Source organism: Thamnophis sirtalis, unplaced genomic scaffold, assembly GCF_051295495.1.
Source record: "Thamnophis sirtalis isolate CommonGarterSnake01/CBP01778 unplaced genomic scaffold, rThaSir2_p1.2 scaffold_2, whole genome shotgun sequence".
Classification (NCBI taxonomy): Eukaryota; Metazoa; Chordata; class Lepidosauria; order Squamata; family Natricidae; genus Thamnophis; species Thamnophis sirtalis.
Genome location: NW_028261382.1, coordinates 135,459,096 through 135,481,480, shown reverse-complemented (window position 1 = coordinate 135,481,480; position 22,385 = coordinate 135,459,096). Strand labels below are relative to the sequence as shown.

The 22,385-nt window shown below is 36.4% G+C and overlaps 1 protein-coding gene across 3 annotated transcripts in view; it reads left to right on the top strand.

Moving 5' to 3' along the window:
- Nucleotides 1-5,832: 5,832 nt before the first annotated feature.
- The window catches only part of TRIM55 (tripartite motif containing 55), a 40,839-nt gene continuing 24,286 nt past the window's right edge, over nucleotides 5,833-22,385 (top strand). For 2 of the 3 annotated variants that reach the window (XM_087707001.1, XM_087707000.1), the window contains exons 1-8: nucleotides 5,833-6,143; nucleotides 6,693-6,865; nucleotides 9,946-10,111; nucleotides 12,592-12,687; nucleotides 17,202-17,435; nucleotides 18,640-18,662; nucleotides 18,762-18,886; nucleotides 20,955-21,175. In XM_087707001.1, the coding sequence (XP_087563127.1) occupies nucleotides 5,976-6,143; nucleotides 6,693-6,865; nucleotides 9,946-10,111; nucleotides 12,592-12,687; nucleotides 17,202-17,435; nucleotides 18,640-18,662; nucleotides 18,762-18,886; nucleotides 20,955-21,175 (1,206 nt within the window). In that variant the 5' untranslated portion in view covers nucleotides 5,833-5,975. The remainder of the gene's footprint in view (nucleotides 6,144-6,692; nucleotides 6,866-9,945; nucleotides 10,112-12,591; nucleotides 12,688-17,201; nucleotides 17,436-18,639; nucleotides 18,663-18,761; nucleotides 18,887-20,954; nucleotides 21,176-22,385) is intronic. The other variant, XM_087706999.1, reaches the window with a different exon arrangement.

The window sequence follows — 22,385 nt, the reverse complement described above, 5'->3', positions numbered from 1 at the left end:
TGAAATTATACGCCCCTCAGAGAGGGCTCGCAATTTGGGAGTCCTCCTGGATCCGCAGCTGACTTTAGAACACCATCTGTCGGCTGTGACCAGGGGGGCCTTTGCCCAGGTTCGCTTGGTGCACCAATTGTGACCCTATCTGGACCGGGAGGCCCTTCGGATAGTCACTCACGCCCTCGTCACCTCAAGATTGGACTACTGTAATGTACTCTACATGGGGCTGCCCTTGAAGAGTGTTCGAAGACTTCAGCTTGTCCAGAATGCAGCCGTGCGAGCGATTGTGGGTGCACCTCGGTACACCCATGTTACACCTATCCTCCGTGAGCTGCACTGGCTGCCCATTGGTCTCCAGACACGCTTCAAGGTGCTAGTTGTTACTTTTAAAGCCCTACATGGTATTGGACCTGGTTACTTGAGAGACCGCCTCCTGCCAGTCACCTCCCAAAACCTATTAGATCCCACAGACTAGGCCTCCTCCGAATTCCATCTGCCGGCCAATGTCGGCTGGCAACCCCCCGGGGGAGGGCCTTCTCTGTGGCTGCTCTGGCCCTATGGAACGATCTCCCCATTGAGATCTGGACCCTTACTACCCTTCCGGCCTTCCACAAAGCAACTAAGACCTGGCTGTTCCGGCAGGACTGGGGCTGTTGAATTATCCAGCCCCATTCGAGGTTACGACTGTTGTTGAATTTTAAATTGCTGTTTTCTATTTTTATTTTTGTACCCCCTCCCCTTTTTATTGTTAGCTGCCCTGAGTCTTCCGGGAATAGGACGGCATACAAGCCAAATAAATCAAATCAAGTCAAACATGTTTTAAAGGACAGAATAGTTGCCTGTAGCTTCCTGCCCATCCCCACTTTCTCAATGGACCATTGAGAGGGACAGGCTAGTCCACTTTACATAATAAAGACTTATCCACTGCAGCCCCAGGGGGGATGGGAGTAAAGGCATGATAATGTTGAAACTTTACTCAACTGACCACAAGGCATCTGAGAACTCATCCATACCTGGATTCAAAACACAGCCTAGAGAGTAGCCCCTGCATGGCCCCATGGGAGTCTGACAACCAATCAGAATACATTTCTTACACAGGAACAGGAAACAGAGAGGTGGGCCTAAACAGGGTATAAAAAGCCTAGCAAGCCCCTCCTTCAGCCTTCTCCTCTTCTCCACCAACATTGAAGCATGTGATCACCTTTTCTGTTCAGGGCTCAAGCCATGTGGCCCTGTCCAACAATAAACCATCTTTCCAAGCAGCCTCCATGTCTCGAGTGTCTTTTTCCCCACTTGGAACCGAACCCAGAAGGACATTTCTTTCAACACTGCCTTATCTTGGCAGAGCTTGTCCTCTAGAACATCAGCCCTTCAGGGAATTGGGTCATCTGGATCCTATCAGCTTTTTGTGAGGCTCTTAGGTTTTCTTAGGAGTTTGGACAATCTCAGCTGTGAATGGGATTTTGGGGTTGAAATATATCATTTATCTTGGGCATCATAGACTATTGTTTTTAAATGTTGAGTTTTTAATCTTATGCCACCCAGAGTCATTTTTGTAAGATTGGCAGCCATATAGATTCTATACATATATACAGAGTAAATAAGTAAAATAAAATTATTTTAATTTTAATTTTTGAATATTAGCATTTTAATATTAGCATTTTCTTTAAATTCACCATTTTACTACAATCCTGAATTTATCAAGAAGTAAGTCTAGAAGGGCTTACTTTCAATTCTGTGTAAGTTTTGTGCGGGCACTTTTTCTGAATATTCAAAATAATGCATTACATTTTCTCATACAATAAAAATGCTAAGTACAAAGTAAATATAAAACTTTTGCAGAGTACAGTTTGTTACAGTAAAGCATGGTAGATATTTGGCCTAAAGTTATGATGCAAACTGCTCTTACACTTCTTTGATGAAGTATTAGCAAATAACAGCACAGATGGCTTTGCCCTAAGATTAGGCCTCATATGCCAGACGTGATCAGGAAAACTGTCATTTTAAAAATAACTTTCAAACAAGTGCCAAGTGTTGAGTGATGCATATGTCTAATAAACAGCTAGAAACATAGCAATGCCCAGGGCTGGAACTTAGTCCTGGAAGTGAAATATGGCCATGGAATTATCACCTAGATTCAGCCAACAATGGCAGCATGCCATCACCATTTTTCTAAGTAACCAGGGAAAAGCCTCCAATTTTGGGGTGTATGGGTATGTGGAGAAAGAGAGAAAGAGATGAAAGAGAGATGGAGAGAAAGAGAGGCAGAAATCAAACATGTAAATATGTATGTACCAAAAATACCATCAAAGCTTATGTACCTAGAATATTGCTAAAGAGTTGGTATTGAATGAAATTGATGTTTGTTAGTTTCAGCTTTTTATCTTGCTGTTCATATCAAAACTCTCCAAATGAATTTGCAAACAGTAATAATAACAAGAATGTGTAGATAAAAATGCCAGTTAATCTAAACATCTGGCTGACTGTGAGACAAACCACAGTAATAATAACTTGTGTGGTAATTGCTGCAATCTCACAGCATCCAGTTGAAAACAGGCTCTTTCCACTTGAGCAGAATGGCTCAACAGCAGAGAAACAAAATATCAGCTCCTAATTGACAAGATGATTTTGGAATGGCATAATGGCATATCTGCCCTCTCATGATGCCCGGAGGTTGTAGGATGTAGATGAGGGATAACAGACTTAAACTGCATCCTGGCAAGACTGAGGGGCTTTGGGTGCATGGAGCGTCAGGATCTGAATGTTTGTCATTTTTAGTTCTGGATGCGGTTGCACTACCCTGTTCAGATCTAGTTTGCAACCTAAAGGTTCTCCTGGACTCACCTTGTCCTGCTCAGAGACCAGGAGAGCTTTTCCACAGCTTCTGTTTATGCACCTGGAACATGACTTCATGGGCTCAGTTACTCAAGCCCTGGTGACCTTTCGCCTGGACTATTGCAATGTACTATCGTCTGGACTACAGTACATGGAGCTACCCTTGAAGTCTATTTGGATGCTTCAACTAGTGCATAGGCTAGGAACAGAAGCAGTCTTTGGGGCCCCTATAGTATATCTCTGGTCTGCAAACTTCACTGCCTACCAGTGTCCTTCCAATTGCAGTTCAAGATGTTGGTTATGACCCTTAAAGCCCTTGATGGCATAGATCCAGGCTACCTGATGAACTGCCTTGTTCTGTTTCACAAGTCTGAAACACAATCAATATTGAGTGTTTAACTTTATCTAAGGAATTCTATTTTCTTCATTGCAATGCTCTAAAAATAATGAGATCATTTGTTTAACGACCATTTGAAATAATTGAAAAATGTGACTTATGAGTAGTCCTTGCAGCAGGCCCATGGTCACATAAGCAAAATTCAGATGCTTGGCAACTGACATGTATTCACAATAGTTAAAACATTCCAGGGTCACGTGGTTGCCATTTACAAGGTTCCATGTTGGCTTCCAACAAGCAAAGTCAGTGGGGAAAATTCAGATTTGCTTAACAACTGCCTGATTCACTTAACTGCAGTGATTCACTTAATAATCATGGCAAAAATGGTTATAAAATCAGGTTCAACTGATTTTTAACTGCCATGCATTAACAACAACAAAAATCTGGTCTAAATTGTGGTTGTAAGTCGAGGACTATCTATACTATAGTCCCATCCTCATCGAAATAAGGTATAAGATTGAGTGGTGGCTACTCAGTTAGAGATACTCAGCTTTAACTAATTGAACAATCATTGCAAGGACTGTCTCTTTCTCTAGGCTTTTTCTTCTTGTTGTATATTAAATGTTGTTTAGTTAAACATTTTTGTAGAGATTTTTCTTTTAATGACTGGAATGCATCTTCCTATAAGTTTATTTATATTACACATTATCTTGAACGTGAGATTCACCAGCTTAGAGAAGTCCAAGCAGAGTTCTAAAATTATAGAATTTAATAATAAAATCACCCAATTCATAGGACAGTGTCCTGACTAATAAATATTTTTCCATTGAGTAAAAAGGTAAGTAAGCAAACAAAAAGGAAAAAAAACCTAATGATTTCACCTATAAAAGTTTTCATTCTTATGACAGGCAGGAAGTTGCAACAAGCACATCAGAGAGCTAGGGATTGTTGATACATCTGTTTTCTTGCCTGTCATATACTTTATTTAACCAACTGAAAGTAAATATCAATTCTTTAAAAATAAATGTCAACTCCAGTCAGAACTGAAGAAGCTTATTGGATGAGAAGAGAAATGTCTTCAAGGAAAAACAAAAAAGTTGCCTTAGTTATCAAGTTGCCTCTTAATAAAGCACTTTTGGATTAATTCTTAATAGCACCATTTTTTCTAACTACTTCAATTTGAATGGCAAACAACTAGAAAATATACAAGAGGTTACTTTAATTAAGACACAGCGCTACTAATAAAGCCTTCATTTTCTCTTAAAATGCAAGTGATCATACTATGTTATGATGATCATACAACATTTGTAAGCTGTTACCTATTTGAATAGTTTTTTGACCCTGAAGTTTTATTTGGAGAAGGCTATCCTAAGACAGGTGAGCCTTTTTTTACCACTTCTCATTTAGTGACTGCTTAAATTTACAATGGTACTGAATGAATAATACTGATGACCACTTCTCAAAGTTCCCACCATCGCACTGACGGCTGCAATCCAGACACACACCCAGCTTGTCTTTACAACATTGGCGTGTCCTGCAGTTACATGATCACTATTTGCAACTTCTTTGCCAGCTTCCTACAAGCAGAGACAATGAGGAAGCCAGCAGGAGACTGTCAAGAGTGACCAGGTGACATTCTCATGTAACTACTTGTGGTGATTCCCTTAACAATAGCAACTGTTGTGCAGGCATTAAATTGTGCTCGATAACCACATTGCTTACCAAAGAAAATTCCAGTGCCAGTTGTTGTTGTCAAATGAGGATTGCCTGAAATATTTTTGTTCAGTATTGCCTTGTGTCACAAGGTAGCTTACAATGGTAAAATCTTTTGCATATATATATATATATATATATATATATATATATATATATATATATATATATATATATATATATATATATATATATATATATATATATATATATATATATATATATATACATACATACATACATACATACATACATACATACATACATACATACACACACACACACACACACACACACACACACACACACACACACATACATACATATTCCAAACATTTATAAACTTTAGGATCTAAAATCGCCAGGCAGCTATTTGTAAAATAAAAAGGTTGAAATTGAATTCCGCTTATGCTGACTATATGGACACAACCATGCAAGAAAGAAAAGATATAAATGCAACTCTGAAGAATTAAAAAAAATCAACTCAGGGAAAAGCTTAAAAGAAGAAATCAATCTTCAGAGTGCATATATTTTGGGGATCATGCAGCGATTCTCACTAGGCTAAGGAGGATACTTAGAAGGAGAAAGGAATAACCGTAGATTTGTTATGCACAAAACGTAATACTGAATGCCATTTATTTTACAGCATCTTGTGATTTCCATGTTGGAATGAAAGCTTTAAAGAATGATAAGAACAACTTCCATTCATTAGTGACTTTCACACACCAGTTTTGCCAAAGACAGAGTTGTACATCTGTGGAAACGTTGCTGGCAACTGTCAAAATCTTCCTCCTTTCCCCCTTTCCCTACCCCCTTCCATACCAAACACAAGAATGTGGTTCTCTCACTCTTGTAGGCTGTCACCTGTCTAAATCTGTCTTTGTGTCAGAGGCATATATGGAGAAAGTGAGTCTGGCAGCCAATTGCATTCTGCTTCTAAAATAAACTCTGCTCCTTTTGCTCTCCATTAAAACAATGTCCTCCAGGGAAAGAGTTTTCAAAGGAGATTTGATCTTGCCAGCTTTGGAATTCTTTTGAGCGACCTAACCCGGAAGCACCCTGATTCTGAGCTTATGAGCCTTGCAATTGCCAGGAGATGAGCGCCACTCTGAATTATAAGTCTTTTTCTAAAGAGCAGCAAACTATGGATAACTTGGAGAAGCAGCTTATTTGTCCCATCTGTTTAGAAATGTTTACTAAGCCAGTGGTTATCCTTCCATGCCAGCACAACCTCTGTAGAAAATGTGCCAGCGATATCTTCCAGGTATGTTGATTTAAACATTGAAGCCTCCAATTAACCTTATATCTAGTTTAGTGATGTCATACTACAAAATCGGGAGACTTTTACAGTGATGGTTTAATTACCAGGATTTTATTTAAATAAGGAAAAAATTAATTAGAGAGAAAGTTGTTTGTTATTTATCTTATGTGTGATTTTGGATCCCTTGCATTTGGAAATGTCCCTTTTATTTATATGAACTGAACTGTTACTTCAAGTATTTAGAGCTATTAACACATAAACTCATTCCTGTTGTTCCTCAACACCTCTAAAAATGGCAAATTTCTCTTAGCTTACTTTGTCATATTATTAGCTTCCAAGCATTGAACAAAATGATACTGAAACTTATTTATCTTTTTTTCTACTTTTTCGAGATTTGGCCTCATGTGAAGTCCACTAATACCATAACAGTGACTACATTAAAACATTAGATCATACCTTAAGTAGATGGTGTGATAAGTATCTTGTGATGTACAGAATGATTGAGAAATAATATACAATTTACAACTTTGTTTTACTGCTTGGCAAGAACAGGCCTCCAATCCATATCTTCCAACCAGAGGAGGTACCACTGTGGCTTCAGGAGGTCGATTTCGCTGCCCTTCCTGTAGACATGAGGTAATTCTTGACAGGCATGGAGTGTATGGCCTTCAAAGAAACCTGCTGGTGGAAAATATAATTGATATATACAAACAGGAATCTTCCAGGTAATTAACATTTTTTATCTTTGAAAGATCATTTAACAATCCCATTTAATTTAGTGATGTTTGCCTTTGAAATGCATGGAATTAGACTTCTCAAGAGTTAAAAGCAGAGAATTCTGAAAAATTCAGGCTTGGGAGTTGTAATATTAAGCAGTTATGAAGGGAAAATTGTAATAAGTATGAACAGCAGTCTTCATCAGGTCTTTCTAACTGTCCAAGAAATAATTCTAGACACTAAGTTTTGCTTGCTATCATTATGTGTCCTATAGGCAGAGGTGGTATTCAGCAGGTTCTGATCAGTTCTGGAGAACTGATAGTGGAAATTTTCAGAATTTCAGAGAACTGGCAAATACCACCTCTGACTGGCCCTGACGCCATCTATTCTCTGCCTCCCAAGTCCCAGGTGATCCGGAGGGAATGGGGATTTTGCAGTAATCTTCCCCTGGAGTGGGGAGGGAATGGAAATTTTACAGTATCCTTCTCCTGCCACGCCCACAAAGCCATGCCATGTCCACCAAGCCACGCTCGCAGAACCGGTAGTAAAAAAAATTAATCACACCACTGCCTTTAGGCCTATCTTGCCCAGCACTACTTTTTAGAGGGTCCTTTTAAAAAGCTAAAAATTAATACCAGCAAAAAGAGGCCTAATACCTCCTTCTGTGCTCTTCTTTATTCCATTGATTGGCATCTATCTCTCCCCACAAATCATTTATGTTTGGGCTACAAGCCTATCTCTTGTGTTGATCAAGAAGCTTAAAATACATAGAGTACAATACTTGTGCCAAATTGTCACAAATAGAAAATACCCTAAATATATCTGTGAAGGTTAGCAACTTTAGGAAGGGGCTCCTCAAACCTGTCCATAGAACTGTGGTATATGATTCCATGTGAAAGCATGTCTCGTTTCTCTACAAATGGAACATTTGCTATATCACTAGACTTTTCGGTCCAGATCAAGACTATTAGACAGCAATAACATTTTGATAACTGTAATATTAATGCTTGGAATTATACTATATTACTGTATAGGAATTTTAAGACAGTGTGCAGACATTAAGCATTGAGGGGAGGGAGGGGAAAGGAGGATGGAACTAAGACTTAAGGATGTTGTCTCCTTGTTCAACAGCTACATAAAGATCATTAGTTTTTATATTAGTCTTCTATATGAGTCTTCACTTTATTCTGCTGTATTATTGGCCTGGGTCTCAGTCTGTAAAGAACTTAAGGTTGCTTTACTTCAAACATTTTAACCAGGGTAGTTTGATATCTATTCCTTGAGTTTATGATCAAGTAAAATTCCTTGTGCTCAGATATGATTTAAAAAATGGTTCAATATATGAATGGCATGTATCAAATAAGACAATTATGTCTAATAGAGTCTGTATAGCAAGGAGATATGGTGGAATGTAGTCTGGATTCCCAGGAGAGAGGGGTTGAGAGAAAGAAAGCTAAGGCAGCTCCGCCCCAGCAATTCTCAAAGTATATCTTTAATTATGCGAGTAGTTGCTTTGGTTTGGCAAAGTTTCTGTCTGTAGATGAGGAACAATAAAGGAAACTGCTTAGAACAGACCTGGGCATTTTACAGCCAAGGACTACATCTGCCAGTTGGTAATGGCTCAGGGAGATTGGCACTGACCATATAGTAATGTATTCTTTGCATTCTACTACTAATCTGACAGAAGGATTGTGAGGTCTGATTGGTTTATGACATCTCATATCTTTGTCTGAATTTGAACTTCTTCCCCTGTTGAAACTGAAATAACTGATTTGTGATTGGTGGGGAATAAGATGGAACCAGGGATGGATTGCTGGGGGTTTGCAGGGGTTCAGGAGAGCCTCTAGCTAAGATTCTGTGCAGTTTGGAGAACCCTCAAATTCCACTCCTGGCTGGCCCTGCCCACCCACCCCTCCCAGGAATCCCCATATGGTCCGTTTTAGACTCAGGTAAGTGCACGGAGGGCACGGAGGCTCAGGAAGGGTGAAAAACAGGCCTACTGGAAGTTTGGGAAGGCCAGAAACGGGCCTCCAGAGGGTCTCCGGAGCCTGGGAAGGCCATTTTTGCTCTCCCAGAGGCTCAAGGGGAGGGCAAAAATGCCCCCCGCCATGGTGCAGGAGGCTAGCTAGGCCATACCCACAATGGCCACACCCACCCAGCAACTGGGCAGAGAACCCATTGCTAAAATGGAGGGAACAGGTTCAGGGGCGTGGCAGGCCTGGGTCATTGCCGGTTCTGCAACCCAGGCCTGAATTCCACTACCGGTTTGGCCAAACCAGGAGCAACCCATCTCTGATAGACATGCATGCAAGTTGTCACAGATTCAGTTCCTAACATCTTCATTGAAAAGATCAGTTGAATAAAAATCCGGCCCTTTGGAACGAGCTCCCCGTGGAGATTCGTACTCTCACCACTGTCCAGGCCTTCCGCATAGCCCTTAAGACCTGGCTAGCCCGTCAGGCCTGGGGACAAAGATAAGCGCCCCCCCCCCGAATGATGAATGAATGCTGCACATTATTTTACTCTATGTTTGTCTACGTCATTGTTTGTATTTCCCTCCCCTGATCCTATGTAAGCCGCCCTGAGTCCCCTCAGGGAAAAGGGCGGCCTATAAATTGTAATAAACCTTCAAACCTTCAAACCTTCAAAAATGATAAGTGGTGATTAACCAGGAGACTGTGAGTGGTAGACCTTTCTTAGACATGAAAGGTGGCTGGGTGATATTGGGCTTCTCCCCCCCCCCTCTCTCTCCCTCTCTCTCTCTCCCTCTCCCTCTCCCTCTCCCCCCCCCCTCTCTCTCTCATCCCAACACACCTCAGATGATTGTTGTTATGGGACAAATAGAAGGAGGAAGGAATATTATATATGATTGTCAGTTATTATTAATGTAACAAAAGCAGAATAAATACCTAATAAATAAATAAAATAATGCCCCTCCCCATGAACCCAGAGAGCTGCTATCAGTCTCATAGTTACCTTCCAAACAGAGCATAAATATTCTTATCTGCCTCTTTGATTTGATCTTTAGTTTTTAAATTGTTTTTGTTTGGATTTGCTTTTTTTTCTCCTAAATTAATTCCATTCACAGGCCTGAAAGAAAAACTGAGCAGCCAGTGTGTGAAGAACATGAAGATGAGAAAATTAATATTTATTGCCTGAATTGTGAAGTGCCCACCTGTTCCATGTGCAAAGTTTTTGGTGCTCATAAAGATTGTCAGGTTGCTCCCCTCTCAAATGTGTACCAAAGGCAGAAGGTAAAAAAACAAACAAAATACTTCTTTTTTTAATGGTTTCTCATTTAGAAAATTAATAATTCCCCTGTTTATAAAATTAAGTTATAAGAATGCATTACTGAAAGTACATCATTATTTTCTGCTGAAGTTATCTTGTTTAGATCTTAGGTCCTTGAAGGATTTTTTAAAAAATCTACTCAATCTGTTGCTCCAGCTGGCAGGCACACTATTACCATTAATGTGAAATATTTGAGCCTATGCTGCCATTCCAAATATGGCGCCTTTAAGAAGTAATAGACTGAAACTTTCAATATCACAAATAATCATAATGGGGGAAAAAATGAAGTTTTGTTTGAGGAATTTCTAAAGTAATTCAAATTTTTGCCAGAACAACCACTGGATGTTATTGGTGTACAGATATCCCATGCCATATAATCAATCCAAATGTTTACTGGAGAAATGTTTTAATTTCATGGCTTCTAAATTGGTCTGGTATCATTGAAGCATTTCTTTATGTTTTCCACATAGTTGCCATCATGTATTGAGTATCCTTATAATAAATATCTAATTTCTTCCACCTTTGTTCCCTATGAAATGAAACTCTTTACGTCAATTTCATTTCCATATTTAATGCAACTCACCACAAGCATCAATTCTTAACCCTTACCAGATTGATGAAATATGTATCACAAGGTCATGAAGGACACCTTTACACACCCTTTTTATGTTTGTATTGCAATATCACATATACAAATACTGTACATAATGGACAGCATCACAATATTATGCCATACATTTTACCATTTCCCCCAATTACACATCCCTTCCAATGGATGCCTATACAGCCCAACACAAAATATCTTCTGGTGGGTTTTTTCAGATGGTCAAAATCTGCAATATAGTGGGCACAACATTGCAATTAAAGCTTACCACATTTGCAGCAGCATTGAATTTGTATACAAAAAGGGTGGGGCTTCTACCACAACACCACATCCACCATCATACCCCAAAGATGCACACAACTCCATATCAGTGAGTTTCCATGACATTTCAGACTAACATAGTCTGTATTAGTGGAACTGCTTTTTATCTTTTCACAGTGTTCCTAAATGTGACAGGAAAGGAGTATAAATAGTAGATTGCAAATGTTTTAAATTTTTCACTGATAGCCTCAGGCGATAGCGATATACATGTACTCTCTCAGTCTTCATCATTGAAGTCTGGGTGCCACAGGGCAAGCTGAAACACTTGTTTCACTCACTCCCAATCAGTTGCTGTTGACCACAGTCTTTCTAATTATATTCGATTATATTTCTTTTACTCTGAAATATTACTAGTCTGAATCTAGCATTTTTTTTAAAAAGTTATATCCAAATATCTTCAGTCTTTGATTTCAGATTCTGGCTTTTATTCTGAAGATGCCTCTATCTGCAGACCAATATATTTCTGTCTGTCTGCCTGTTATTGTTTTTTAGTTATTAAGATTTTTTTAAATTTTGCTAATAATTTCTTGGACATGGAATAGAAAAGTTCAGTGATGCTCCCAGACTCCTTTGCTGCCATCTGTTAAAGGTCTATTTATTTTTAACACAGCATTCATGAAACAGCTGTTTATAGGGAATATCCTCATGAGAAATGCAACACAATTTCTTGAAAGCCTTGCTGAGACTGCCATGATACAGAGCCAGTTTATAAACAGAGCTTTTGGAAGAAGCCCATTATTATATTTGTCAATATTAAAGCCTGTGGTTTTTTTCAACCCGGTAAACATTATGTTCTCCTATTCTAATATAACACATGAAAAATAGTGCTTAGAAAAAGTGTCTAAATAGAAAGTGTTTTAACTGTGCATAGCAATCACTAGATTCCCTTCCTCAGATGACAAGAAATATCACTACATTGTTAATATATAGAAGCTATTGTTATTGTATGTTTATAGCAGTGGTGCTATTCAGCCGGTTCTATCAAGTTCGGGCCAACTGGTAGTGTTGGCGGCGGGAGGCTCTGCCCTCCCGCCCGTACGTCATCACATCCCATTTTTGATACTCTGTGCATGCAGGCGCGCTCACATTTGTGAACTGGTAGTGAAGGTAAATTGATTTCACCCCTCGTTTATAGTAAAATTTACTGTTGTATGTTTGTTCCCAAAATCACAAGAAACAATATGAAAAGATCAGAGGATAGAATACTTAATATGAAACAGTCTAAAATATTTTTAGTGGGAGAATAAAATCATGCAAATCGGATTTCAATATGAAAAGAAAAAACCTAAGTTAAATAAATTGTTATAATAACTTCATCTTTTTTTGGGGGGGAGGAAAGTATTATCTTCAGCCATTTTATTTATGAAGAATTTTATAAACTAGGTTGTATCTCCTTAGTAACTAAATAAAATATACACTTTTTCAGTACCCTTTTAGGAAAGTTTTAATGATTATAAAAAATTAAATTGCTACAATGCTTTATATCTTCTCAAAGTATATGTTCATTTTATATCACAGTCTGAACTTAGTGATGGAATCGCTGTGCTTGTGGGAAGTAATGACAGAATACAAGGAATTGTAACTCAGCTGGAGGAAACCTGCAGAACAGTTGAAGTAAGCAAACACTATTTTGATATCATTAAACCAAATTACTATTATTATTATTATCTCCACAACAATTTGAAGTCATAGCTGCCAGTTCTTTTAACTGGTGTTGGCTTTCATATGCATCAAGTTCTCCCCAAGAACCTAGGGTATTGTAATGTACTATATAATAATATATTTACAGTATTTACAGGTAATAAGTGGTTTGTGACTGTACAGCTTAAAAGCAGTATTTTGGTTTTTTGTTCCAATGTGGTTATCCATATGGTGTGTAGGTGAGGAATTCCACAGTTTTAGATGCAATGGCTCAATGCTAAAACGCTGAGCTTCAAAAGGTCAGCTGGTCAGCGGTTCAAATACCTAGTGCTGCATAACAGAGTGAGCTCCTGTTACTTGTCCCAGCTTCTGCCAATCTAGCAGTTCGAAAGCATGTAAAAATGCAAGTAGAAAAATTAGGAATTACCTCTGGTGGGAAGGTAACAGCACTCCATGCGTCTTCGGCGTTTAGTCATGCCAGCCACATGACCATGGAGACATCTTCAGACAGTGCTGGCTCTTCAGCTTTGAAACAGAGATGAGCACCACCCCCCTAGAGTTGGGAACGACTAGCACATATGTGTGAGAGGAACCTTTACAGTTTTAGGTTGCATGGGTCTTTCTTTCTGAAAAAGAGTTCTTACTGCTCAAGACCCACTCTATGCAACTTCCACAAATGTTGTCTAAAGGCACCAGCCTTCTGGAACCAGTAGATATTTTTCGAATTTTTAGGTAGGTGTTTGCTGCATTAGTAAACCAGGCCAGGAAATCAATTCCCCAGGAAGGCTAAAACTACTTTTATAGAAAACCTTGCAAGTTAAGATTTTGCTGTACCTTCTCCCCCCTCCTTATATTTCAATGAATCAAGACAATCTCTGATTCAGTGAAAACATTCTCTTGTTTCTTGAGACTTGAAAAATGTCTCAACTCCTTTTGCTGACCTGAAACACTAAGATCCATGAACCCATCTTCCTTGTTCTCTATAATGCAGCATGTGCTCTCACGAAAACCTAGCAAGTATGGGGATTTGCAAGCTTCTGCTGCTTTCATCATAATGACAAAAGCAGCGCTGCTTTGCAAAGGCCCTTCTGGATGTGAAAGTGACATCAGAACCTGTTTTTCTCAAACTGACCACTTGCCCTGTAAGCCAACAGACCCCATTGCTTTCAAAGGGATTGTCCCACTTCCCAGTCACAAAATAGCTGACATGGAGGAGATAACCAGTTACAGGGTACTGTTAAAAAGAATGCTAATTGACACCCATTTAGTATTCCCCATTGTCTTGTTTCACTTCCAATCTCTAGGTTTTTGGGTAAACAGACCAAGCACCAGATTGCAACCACCTGTAATTGGGGGTTGCTGTTGTTGTTATTTTGCTAAAAATGCCTTGAGTTTGAAGCAATCTTGAAAATATTCTTGTTTTCTTGTTTTCAAGAACGTAAAAAAAACATTTATGGAAATTTTATCCCCAAATAAAGATTTAAAGGGAAAAAAATGAGGTAAAGAATGTTTACATCTCAATATGTCATTCTAATTTGCAAAAAATCAATCACAGTCTTTTCCGTAATCATAACATACGAGAGGAAATAATATAGTAAACATGGTTCAAAATTACTGAAATTTCTGAGCCAAGGAATGTACAAAAATATTAGCACTTAAAAGTTAAGACGTCACATATTGCAAGTATGCATAAAGGAAGTTTACATATTGCAAAGATGAAATGTGTTGGTATCAGGAGTTTGCAGACCATAGCAAGCCTTTCAAGTACCTTCACGGTAAGAATTAAACTCTCTCCAAAGGAGAGATACTGTAATATTGAAGTTTTAGCAACTTAGGACTCTTCCTTACAGTCAAGGTTAATCCCCAAGATGGCAGAAGCCTATTTGGACATAAATCTCTAGTGACATAAACATTGCTGCACCCAGTGATGATCCTTACTACCATAGAAACAATGCCAACAAATTGTCTTCTCTATTTACAGTGTACCAAGCATATTAAGGATGGACCTTGCCATATTTCACTGGCTTTGTTTTTCTTTCTTCCTACCCAATGTCAGTAGCTGGCAGGAAAACATTCATCATTCATTTTCCTTAACATGGAATAGAATGTGGTGGGAAGAAAAGAAAGACAAGTTTTAACAGATGGCTAGACTGCTAGGTCTGACTTTCTGCAAGTGCTTTCTGTAGCTGTGTTCAAAGCAGCCCAATTCCCTGTTGATATTAAGAAGATCACTAAGTAACCCAAGCAAAGATGACATTGTGATGGGAGTTGTGTTGGAAAGCAGCAGAGAGAGAACCAGGTCTACTTCTACCATTCACCCTGTAGCCCCTGCTATGGCACCACCATTATTAGCTGTTTTTCAAGATGACTTATGTTTCAGAGACGAGGTGCAGTTAGCAAAAACTCAATTTGAAAGAAGTGGATTGTTCCTCTGCTCAAAGCATAATAGCTCTTGAAGACAATGCCCAGGAATGGGATGGGAGGCCTAACAGGTGAATCTAAATAACTAATAGCTGTTGGGCTGATCCACCTTTTAGGAATCACCAAATTGCACTATTGATAGCATGGTAATAGAAATGCATAAAGTTTTACTCACTGCAAAACCTGTGTCAGAATAAGGCAAAAAAAAAGCACTGATAGACCTAAGGAGATTTAATGCCACTTCAGATGTGGTCTAAGAATCAAATGAACACAAAAGTAAAAAGCAGAATACTGGTACATCTCTGTGCCATAATTAGATACAAACAAAGAAAAGTTCTTAAATAAATGCAAAGCCTTTGCTCAATGCTTAGCATTTTACAAAACAATCCACTAGAAAGTAGAAGCAATCACCAAGACTGATATTATATCTTTTCAATAATGACTTATTTACATAGATATAACTCCCATTTTTCCAAACGCTTTCCAAATCTAATATGGGAAATGCAGATTCTCACAAATCCTTTCATTTTCATAGCATTTAATAGGTTTAGCATCCATATGTAATGCATGGTATTTTGGGAAACAGCTTTCATTATGTTTCCCATATTTTTGTTTTCTTTATTTTTGTTATCTTTCTTTATTTAGAGACATCTAATGTGTTTACACAACAGAATGATTTTACCAATTAAAAATTCAAAGTGCAAGACTGTTTAAATATAATTAATGTAAAACTGAAACCATGAATATAAGAAGGTTATATCTAAAAACATAAAATCAAGAAGAAACACATTTTTCTGCTCAACAAAAAGCAATTCAGTAAAGGAACATCCAAAACAATCTCACAAGGACACACCTTTCATAGTCTGTGTGAGCCAGAGAAACTCTTTTTCATAATTCCAACTAACTTTGTGTCCCTCAGTAATAGAAAATAAAGATCACAGCCTTTCTTCTCTCTATACAATAGTAATAGCTCAAATATTTTTCTTAACTTCATATAATGTTTGTGCCCATTAGACAATGTGATCTTGAAATCAAATAGTCACTTGGAACTTAAATACAATCCTTTTCCTATTGGATAAAAATGCAACCTTTCTTTCCCCATCTAGAACAGATAGCATATTTTATGACCTTTCTTAAATTGGCTTGCTTAAAATCTTAAATAAGGCATAGCTATTAAAATAGTCTGATTATTCCCTTGCAAAAGCAAAGTATATCTTACTAAATTATATTTAGTTCTGGAAATTTTCACAGGGTTTTTGAGTGTTCAATTTATGGAAAGGGAAAACTTATTTCAGTGTATTTTAAATTGGCAAAACTGTATGACGTACCTGGAAAGTAATCATATTTCAAAAGAGATAGCCAGGACAAAACTATCATTGGAGCCTAGGGAAAAATAAATTTTGGTTTAGTTTAACAGTATGAAATTACATTGTATTAAATTAGTTAAATGCAATTATTAGAATTACTTCTCAAGATTCCAATATCTTCTTTTACATTTATAATGTAATAAAATATATTGGAACCTAGGGAAGGAATTCTAAAGAAATTTTAATAATTTACAGATTACATTACATTATTTATTATTTCTAATGTAATATAGTTGTAAACATTGTAAATGGCAATGTTTGAAAGGGGTTGGGGGAATTTGCAAGTCACCCTAAATATGTTTAGTATAAACACTTATTTAAAAGCTATTACAGTTCATATTTTTAGAATATTTTCTAAAATTAAAATGATCTTTATCATTGTATGAAATATTTAGAGCTCTACCATTAGTGTTTGAAAAAAGTTTCATTATTATTACTTATTATGAGGCAAATTTAGTTGAGTGTTAGTTTGGAATGTTCAAAACTCAAAATTCCCTCTGTTCATATCACCGTCGTGATTTGATTCAATCAATGAAGTTTGTTGACTTCTACAAGATAGGTTGTAGAAACCTAGACTGTGAAAGGTTTTTAAAAAAGAAAAGCTTTTTCAGTGCAGAGGCATTTCTCTCAATTTATAGAAATAAAAACAGATGCAGTTAACATGATCCTTTTAACACAAAGTTAATGATTCATTCACAGGAATGCTGCAAAAGGCAGAAGGATCAACTATGTGAAAAATTTGATTATTTGTACGCAATATTGGAAGAACGAAAAAGTGAGATGACACAAATAATCACTCGGAGCCAAGAGGAGAAATTGGAACATGTCCGGTCTCTGATAAAAAAGTATGCAGATCACTTAGAGACAGTATCAAAACTGGTGGAATCAGGCATCCAATTTATGGAAGAGCCAGAAATGGCTCTATTTTTACAGGTATGTTGCAGAAAAGATTTTTTTAATGAGAATATACCATTATACATCTTCTAATTAAATCTTCCCTTGTGCTAAATCTCTTAGAGGAAAATGTCTTTTCCTTAGCATTTTTCTTAGCATTCCTCTTAGCACTATGGAAAGTGCAATTTGAATTTTCACCATGTACTTCTCAAATGTAAGTTTTATAGAATATCTACCTGTGTAGTACTTTTCATATTCAATCTAAAAATTGTATTTTAGGATTTATGGTACTTTCTTAAAGTGGGAGAAAATGGATAAACAGAGAACAATTACAGGGAAATATGATTTTCAAAGTGAAAAACAAAAGATGTATTTGAGATGACACTTATCCTAGGGTTTTTTAATGAAGATAATAAAAACCCTTTGGAACATAATGCAGCATACTGTATAGGGAAATAATTAGATTATATTGTGTTTTATGTCAAAGTGACCCAATTTTACTCCAAAATTAAGTTTAAATTTTAATTTTAATTGATAACGAATTTTCTCCTGAACAGTTTATATTTTAATCTGCAGAATCAGATGGTTCTTATTGAATTAGAATTTCTTAATTTGTGAAGATCATCTTCAAGTTCCTTCAGATTTTGCAGAGATGACAGTGTATTATATTAGAGCATGTATCTTTATTTTTAGCTGGGTGCTCTCCCAACCAGAAACTTAGAATTTAATAATTCATTCTGTTAAGTACATCAGGTAAATTGAATATAAATAGCCTGGTATTTCCCAATATAAAAAATGCACTAATCCTATACTCCTGACAGTTTATAATTGATGCATATTTCAGTCATTACTCTATAGTGCAAATGAAGCAAGAATCATGGCTACAGAGCACTTTGTGATATTAGATTATTGCTTAACCCAAGGAACAAAATGATTTGCTGTTCTGTGTTGAACTAAATGTTCAGGCTGTGAACAGCAGACAGGACAAACCATAGCAGCTTGTAATCTTTATGGGCACGATTTTAGAAACGTGTACATCAATGTATAACAGGGATGGGGAACATATAATTGTTTATATGTTGTCACAATATATGTCTTATATATGGTTAGAATTCCAGCTATTATTTGTTAAAAATATATTCTAACATTTTATACATGAATGAACTTTAAACCTGCATGTTGAAAAGAAAAGGAAGAAGTTATTAAATAACATATTTTATTGGCTATATTTTGTTTTTCACAGAATGCTAAGGCATTGCTACAAAAGTAAGTAAAGATGTGTTACCATTTTCATCATCAATCTACAATTTTTAAACTCTTCAGTTGCAAAATAATGCAAATGTCACAATGATGTTTCTATTTTAGAATTACTGAAGCTTCTAAAGCATTTCAGATGGAAAAAATAGAGAGAGGCTATGAAAATATGACCCACTTCACAGTCAATCTTAATAGAGAAGAAAAGATTATTAGAGAAATTTACTTTTACAGAGGTAGGTTTCCCTTTTTTAAAAAGCTTATTTTCCTTTTAGCTGTGAAACATGCAATTTTTGTGAAGACATCTTGTTACAAAAATAATTGAAAGACCTTTTTGACATTCTGCAAAAGTGAAAGATATATTTTACATGTCTAATAATCAAAAGTAAACTCATGAAGACTAAGATTGTATGATGAAGTATATGGGTTTTTTTCCCCATAGAATCTGAGCTTTGGCATTAGTGTTGTAAATCTTTCAAGATTCCAACATTCAGTGTACATCAAAGCTATTAACCTCTGTCTGATCTGTTTATATGACTAGCAGAACCTTAGCAATGATTACCAATAGTGATTCATGATAGAACATTTCTTTGAATAAAGGTAGTTATCAAGCTTGATTATGTTTATTTATATACTCAAAAGATGTTAATTACTACCAATGTTATACTGAGAAATATTGACAGGTTATTTATGTGTGTGCACATGTGTATCTATGACCATGTATATGAATTTATATACAGTAGCTAGTAGTATTTATCTAGTATTTACAGTCATTGTAAAGAAAGAATATCAATTTTGTTGATAGTCAAAGTTCCTGAAATCTTATTGAAAAAAGTGATAATAGAAAGCTTCTCATTCTCCATTCTAACCTTGTTGTATTCATAAATATAGTGATAAATGATGAGTGAAAAACAAAAGTGTAAACAACTATTTTAAATAAAATTTTGGAACAAATATAGTCAAGATAGAAGGGCAACTTTTCTATTAAGATAAGGTAAATTCTGTGGTGCTATGCCACCCTAAAATAATGTATTTGTGTGACCCCATTACTTAATTTGAGACACAACACTATGTGACAAGTTGAGCTCCTGTTCTTGCCTCAGCTCCTGCCAACCTAGCAGTTTGAAAGCATGCAAATGCGAATAGATAAATAGGTACCACTTCAGTGGGAAGGGAACAGTATTTAACCACATTTATATTAGTTAGACCAAAAGCAGCTCAAGTTCACAAATACATCTTTATAAACTAACATTTATCAGAACTTGGTATTTTGTGCTCTTATTGAAATATTTATCACCAGAAAGGTGAAGCTGGACCCAGTATTTATTGTATAACAAAGTCAGTTCAGAATACCCTTTCAGAAAAACAAGAGTACTGAATGCTAACAAACCTTTTCCACATAGTCCTGAGATAGTTGTATGCATCATATCATGTCATACTCATTGTAGAACACAATTTCATTTCAAAACTTTGATCCAATAGGGTACAAAGATCAACCTAGTTGTGAGCGTTTCAGGAAAGAGGTGGAACTGTATCCTTTAGCTTCTTTGCTACATTATGTTTCTGTTAAGTAATTTTCCTCAATATATATTTCAGTACAAACAGGAGGCAGGTTGGGAAGAGGGATTATTTACATATGTATAGCACAGAAAGTTTGAGGGCAAGGGGAATCATTTTCCTTCCCTTTTTATACACAAATAGTTATAAGCATATGTTGGCAATCCCATATGTCTAATATATTCTTAAATTGTTCCATTGGAGACCTTCTTTATTTTAAGTAACATACAATTGCAAAGATTTATCCATTGACATTCTGACCAATGACCATATCCAGGCCATAATTGCACTTCCCACTTTTCCTAGGAATAAAGGACTCAGTGACAAACATCAAAGGACTCAGGACTGAAAGTCAAAAGCCTGCCATGATAGTTTTTGTCCACTCTCTGCACAAGCTACTTCCTCTTATTCTGCTCTTATTATTAGATGAATAGTTTCTGCTTCTAAAAAAAAAACAATGTGCTAACCATTCTAGGAAATCTCAAAGTCCTTTGGGAAGGTTTCACAGAAAAACAAGTTGTTAATTTTATTATGTGTTGAGAGAAACAACTATGAACAGGAACTGATACAAAAATACTATTCTTCTCTGTGTTTTTTGATGCAATTCAATTCCTTTAATAGGGCCAGAGACAAATATTCCTGCTAAGAAAAGGGTAAACCAGAACCTTTAGAACCAAAGATTCTCTATTAACAAATTTTATTTTAGAGGAAACCAATTAGTGTATTTTCCCTTTTATGTTACAATAGAAGAAGAGGATGAGGATGAAGAAGATGCTATAGAAGGGAAAACACCAGATGAAATCCACACTGAATCATCAGGTGAAGAAGATGAAATAGCTGAACGAGCATCATCTCAGCAACTTCAACAGGATATTGCATTGAAAGACACACTAGCAGTATCTCAGAGTAACCTGGCACCATCATTACCTTCTAACCCACTAGTTAATACTCCCACTACAGCAAAACAGGTAACTAATAGTCTCATATCAGTTATGTTAAATATTTTATCACTTTGTCAATCCCTTTATTAATTAAATATGCTAATTCGTTAGACCAGTCTTCCCCAATTTTTGGTACTTTGAGTGTGTTGGTCTACAATGCCTACAAATTTCTTGCTCTCTAGTAAATTTGGGGAATTGTCAATCAACATATTCTTACCCTGAAGGTTGCAGTAGGTAAAGAGATGAGTGAAAACCTGGAAACTTCATCTAAAGCAAGTGGAATGATTTTCTGCATACAGAAGGCCACCATTGGATACAGCCCTTAACATTTTACTTAGCTCATACTAAGAAAATCCAATTGCAATAGAAAATAAACCTCACCTAGCCTTGCCATTTTCTGATACAGTACTTTTAAAACTATAATTCCTGTTAATGTCATTTTAAATAAAGCCGTAACCTATTGCCTAGAACAAATAAAAATCAACAGAGGCTTTAAAAAGTAGCATTATGTAAAATAAAGCTAACATAAAATAATTAATAAAACAACTAGTAGAATTCAGAATTTAACAAAAAGATTTAAAGCTTAAGTGGTTTTTTTTTACTTTGGCTACAGATGGTGTATTTACCAAACAATTACCAAGCTGAGTTTACCGTTTCCTTGGTATGAACTTTAATTACCCACTGCTGAGTTAAAAGTGTTATCCCTCATCCTTGAATTGGCAGAAAATTATACTGGCTCAACCTTGACTGTATCCATTACCGATTCCTGTCCTGTCTCTATTTCTTCTATTTCAAATCACTGAAGTCACCTGCATTCCTTGCATGTAATGGGAAGTGATAGCTAGCAGATTTTACTTTTTTTTTAAAATGTCTTCATTAAATTCAAAAACCAAAATTAAAATATAAACCAACATAAAAGGAAAAATGGAAAGAGAATAACAGGACAAGTTAAAAAGTGACCAAAAAACATCTATCAAATAAATATATAACAATAGTGACACCCAACCTTTTTCTGTACTGATAATAATACAATACAACAATCTCTAAGTGTAAATAAATAATACCAGTACTTAAAATATCCTAAAATACTAACACTTAACATTGTAAAGAACCAATATTCATAATACATTATTCACTTAATTTTAATCTAAGGTATTGTATATTGTCAATAAGAACAACCATATAATTATAAATCCACAATATTTCTCTGGTCACAAATTTACATTCTTGAGGCTGC